General features: G+C 35.1%; 1 protein-coding gene across 1 annotated transcript; it reads right to left on the reverse strand.

Annotated features, from left to right (window-relative positions):
- Positions 1 to 1,826: 1,826 nt before the first annotated feature.
- Positions 1,827 to 4,091, reverse strand: LOC111891681 (E3 ubiquitin-protein ligase BOI). Its single transcript, XM_023887751.3, has 4 exons — positions 3,614 to 4,091; positions 3,230 to 3,351; positions 2,796 to 3,142; positions 1,827 to 2,441 (listed from the first exon to the last, which is right to left on the reverse strand). Exons 2-4 carry the CDS (start codon positions 3,330 to 3,332, stop codon positions 1,917 to 1,919), a joined length of 975 nt encoding a protein of 324 aa, XP_023743519.1. The 5' UTR covers positions 3,333 to 3,351; positions 3,614 to 4,091; the 3' UTR covers positions 1,827 to 1,916.
- Between the last annotated feature and the right edge of the window lie 942 nt (positions 4,092 to 5,033).

Genomic DNA, 5,033 nt, shown 5'->3' on the forward strand with positions numbered 1-5,033 from the left:
GAAGCGTTGGAGGCTCCGCGTTGGCGTAAACGTGAAAAAGGCGGGTGGGGTTTGTTTTGTAGTACAACCCAACGGTTGTGTTGTAGTTAGGTAAATAAAATCCCCATAGTGTATAGTGTATACGCTATGACGAATGAAGTACAAGTTGTTTTAGCTAGGGTTACTATTCTGAAATTCTGAATTTGATTTTTTTTTTTTTTGGAACTTTTTAAGATATTGGTAATAGTTGTTTTGAACATCTTTCTAGGCAAGACAAAACTGCACAAATAGTTTCTCTGAAAATTGTATCCAAAAAAGTTTGGACTAGTATTAAAAAGTTTGGACTAGTATTAGAGGTCTAAACTTTTTTATTTTGTTGCGATTTTGGTCCAACTTCTATTGATCTTTTTTATAATGACGATTTTGCATTTACCTTTTTCTTTTTCAGTTTATTTATTTACTAAAAATATTTTTCCAATTAAAAAAAGAAAGAAAATATCCTCTCTCTCTCTCTCTAAAAAAAAACACACCAATTGAAATCGGTTTTGTAACTCAAGAACTCTAGACCAAAAGCATCAGATGCACACTTATATTTCGTTTTTGAAATCTATTTTGTATTTCATTTATGAAACTGATTTTGTATTTCCTTCGTTGGGTTTCTGGAACTTGATTTCAAAAATTAAAACACACACGCACAAACAGATATGTTCCCTTTCCTTAGTTCCTCACCAAAAAAAAAACTCATCGATGGTCTCTAATTCCAATTGACAAAGAAGGATTGAAGCAAAACGGGACTGAAATCGATTTTGGATAACAAACGATTCGAATTGAATAATTGATTTTGATCTGGTTTGACTTTCGGATAGTCAAAAATTGATATCTGATTATCGAAGGTTTGATTTAGAAGTGGATTGGATAATGAAGGAGATGAAACAACGACGGTGTTTCCCCTTGCTCATCCACGACCCAGCAGCCCCGAAATCACAACCGCTCGCTGCTTCTTCCCACCTGCGTCGCTTAGCTTTCGTCGACCCGAAGACTTCTCCCTCCGCACGATCTGCAATTGTTGATACCTCCCTCAGTCCCCTTTCTGGCCTATGACGAGCAAGGAACTAAGGATCGAACCCTCCAAAATCGAACTTGGTGTTCGATTTCTCCTCTACTTGCAATGACGCTTCCTGTTTTCTTGTTGTAAGGCGACGAACGAAGGAAGCGAATGGTGTTGGGTTTGATCGGTGAAGGCAGCGGTCCAACAGGTGGTGGCAGCGGTGATGATGTGGTGGAGCAAAGTGGTCCTCGGTGGTGTTGGGGTAATGGAGGTTGCTGCCTTCTTTTGGGTCTTAAAAAAACACGAATGGTCATTTATGAGAGAGAGAGAGAGAGAGAGAGAGAGAGAGAGAGAGAGAGTTATTTTCTTTTTTATTTTTCTTTTAATTATAAAAATATTTAAATAAATAAAAGAACTAAAAAAACAAGAAAGAAGGGTAAAATCGTCATTACAAAATATTTTAAAGTAAATTGGACCAACTCTCAACAAAATAAAAACTTTTAACCTTTAGTGCAAGTTCAAAACTTTTTGGACCAAAGTGGCAATTTTCAGCAAGCCACAGGGACCATTTTTGCAGTTTTGTCTTTAGGCAAATATATATATTTGGCAATGATCTTTTGGAAAATTTAATGAAAATTTTCGCTAATATTAAGAGGGATAATTGGATAATTATATATTCTCATGGATTGGCTATGTGGCCTCAACCCTTATTCAAGCCACTTAGCAAGCTGTTGTGCCTTAAGAATAAGGCTAACAAAAGTTCAAAACATCACAAACAACTCCAAATGCTAAACTTCCATGATTTTAAATCAGCCAAGATTCCATTCCATTTTTACGCATAACTTGCATAATCACACAAAACATTGGAACAAAACACAGCATTTTTTTTTCAGGACATGAAAACATGTACACTTTCAGTTCTCATCACCTGACAAACAGGACAATTTTGAGTAAACACCTCACACTCTTTACACAGACACAAGTGCCTACAAGGCAATAACAAAACACAAACCTCCCTCCCATTGCAAGCCCTGCAATTGAACGCCTTCATATCATCACACTTTTGGGGATTTAAATTTACATTTGTATAAGATGCTGCATCATCAACCTCACTATCACCATATCCTTCTTTCCCTTGAACAGGCTTCTGTGATTGTGTCATCATCACTTGTTGCAGATTGTTCTTGAGAGCATTCACTACTGATTCGTTGTATTTTGCTCTGTAATGCCATGATTGAGCTTCCATGCTTGCTTGCTTTATCTTCAACCCTAATTCCATGTTTTTTCTGTTCATATTCTCGATTTCCATCTCTTTTTCACTTAATTTCTTTGATACTTCTTTCTCCAATGTGTTTAGCAATGAAACTGTATGCTTCTCGTTCAGTTCTCTTATACCCTTCACCATATTTTCTTCCTGAAAACATCAACACAATTACAACTCTCTGACAATATGGACAATGTACTTTTTGGGTAAATTACATTTTTGGTCCCTGCGTAGATGGTTTTTGTAATTTTAGTCCCGAAAAATTCTCTTGCAATTTTGGTCAGCAATAGCAATATGTTTTATATTTTTTACCCATAATAATAGCAACATAATTACATTGGCAATGTACTTTATTTGTTACAAATTGCAATTAAGAAAAAATGTAAGTAGGTTGCTATTATGGGTAAAGGAATATAAGTACATTGCTATTATCGGAAAAAAAAAAAGTAAGGCATGTTGCTATGACTTATGATGAAGATATGAATTGAGGGAGAGGTGGTTTACCTGGAGTTTAAGATAATGATTAAGAAGTTGTTTTTGGCGATCCATTTCGAGCTTAATATTGCCTGTGAGAGAATGAGAAAGGGGTTGAAGAGCTTTAAAGTTTTCACTAATGGAAGTGACAGAAGAGTTGCGTTCGTCTTCTTCATAAGATAATTTCAGGCCAGTTGATACAGGGTGGTTGTGGTTGGGATTCATGAGGCCTGCATCATCTTGACAGAAGAAGTTGTTGTTTAAAGATATGTGAAGCTTTTGCTCGCGTGCCCTTTTGATCCCTCGACCTGAAGCAGTTGCAGTTGCATGATCGTTTCCAACAAAGTTTATGTTATCCAGCGTACACCCAACTGGAACTGGATTTATATTATATCAAGATTAATAATGATGGAAGATTATCGAACAGAGTAGATGAAGGTGAATTTTGAAATCGGAAAACTTACATTTTCCGAAGAGTTGAAGTTGAGGCAATGCAGTCATGTCGTACTGTGTGTGTGATCGGTGTTCTTCGGGGAAGGTAGGGTATCCGGAATGACCCCCAAACATGTTACTGTTGCTTCTAACACTGATCAATAATAGAATCGGATTCAATAAATCATGTGCGTCATAAGAGAAATTCCAGTAAAAATTAAGCGACAATTTTCAATACCAAATGACGCATCTATTTGATGAAATCATGAAAACACAAAGTTCTCCTGATTTCATCAAAACATAGAACATCAAAATCAAATTTTCGAAATAACGCAACACCCAAACAACAGATTTGGATTCGATCGGAAGACATTGATAGATAAAGGAAGAAATAGAGGCGGATCTGGAGGGAATACCTTGGAATTTGCAATGAGATTCGAAGGCGATGAGTCAAAATGATGAAGGTGAGATGGGGTTGATGATGAAGAAGGTACAAGTAGTAGTGGGTGAAGAATGGGTTGATGATGATGATGGGTAATGGTATGGTGATAAAAAGGATTCCATTTGTTGTTGTTGTTGTGGTTGTGGTGTTGTTGTTGATGTAAAAAGAGAGAACTTGTTGAAGAATTCTTCCATTGTTCTCTCTTGTGGCAGCTTTGTTTTCGTTTTCCCACCAGTAAATTTTTGTTTTTTCTTCGATACGGTTACCGACGTGCGGACTGTAGTGTTGATTTATTGACTATTCTATTTCAATTTTCGATTTTCAATCTTCATCTCCTCCCTCCCTCATCACTCTTTTCGTTGTTTTGTGGGTTTTCGGCTATTTTATTATCACACATCCCCAACAAACTTTTCTTTGACTCTTTTTTTTATTCAAAACATCATCATCATTCATCATCTTCTTCTTGCATTTCTCTCCTCTTTTTTTAGAATGTAGTTGTTATTTAATGCTTTGGCCTTTTCTTTCCTATTCCATCTTTGAAATTTGATCCGGTCTCATCCATTAACTCATATCTAACCTATTCAACCTAGGCCTTGTAAAATTATTGTATGCACGACTTTAATAACATCTTAATATAAAGTTAAATTAAAATACATATTTGTAACAAAAAAAAAACAATACAAATCTAACCCAATATATTAATGGTTTTTTATGTGTATTTTACTTGTTTGATTCCGTGAAATTCGCATTATTTGATACCATAAGAGTCTTATTTGGTGAAATTCAGATTATTTGATACCATAGGTATCTTAACCAAAACTTAAAAGATAACCTAAGTTAGTCATCAATTTCACATGTAAGAGGTGTGAAATAGGCATTAAAGCCTCATATTTAAATATTTTGTTTTTCTTGTTTTTTCATTTTCAAATGCCTAATTCTTTGAAGAAACTCTCTAAAAACAATATGACTAAAAAGAAGTACAAATGTCAGTCGTATATATTGTATAAACTTATGTAAATAACAAAAAAATAGAGAAAAAAAACATGTTCACATGCCTTGGTGCAAAATTGTATAGTTCGTAGTAACTTTTTAGTTTTTTCATATATGAAATATGGTATTTTCGTAGATGTCACATGCGACAAAAATATCATAAAGTTAGTCTTTTCGCACTTTTATTCTTCAGTATTTTGTTAAGGCATGTTAAAAGGAATTTCGGTGGAAAAATGAAGACTAAGCGAGTCGTGGCTCATGTTCGTAGAGTTTTAGACCATCTACCAAAGAATGTCAATCAATATTTTTGAGACCAAGTGTTTAGATATTTGTTCGATATATCGCTAATACTATAGGCATCTTACTTATGCATGGGTTGATGCTACACAAGTCCCGGTCGGATG

This window comes from Lactuca sativa, chromosome 4, assembly GCF_002870075.4.
Source record: "Lactuca sativa cultivar Salinas chromosome 4, Lsat_Salinas_v11, whole genome shotgun sequence".
In the NCBI taxonomy this organism is placed as follows: domain Eukaryota; kingdom Viridiplantae; phylum Streptophyta; class Magnoliopsida; order Asterales; family Asteraceae; genus Lactuca; species Lactuca sativa.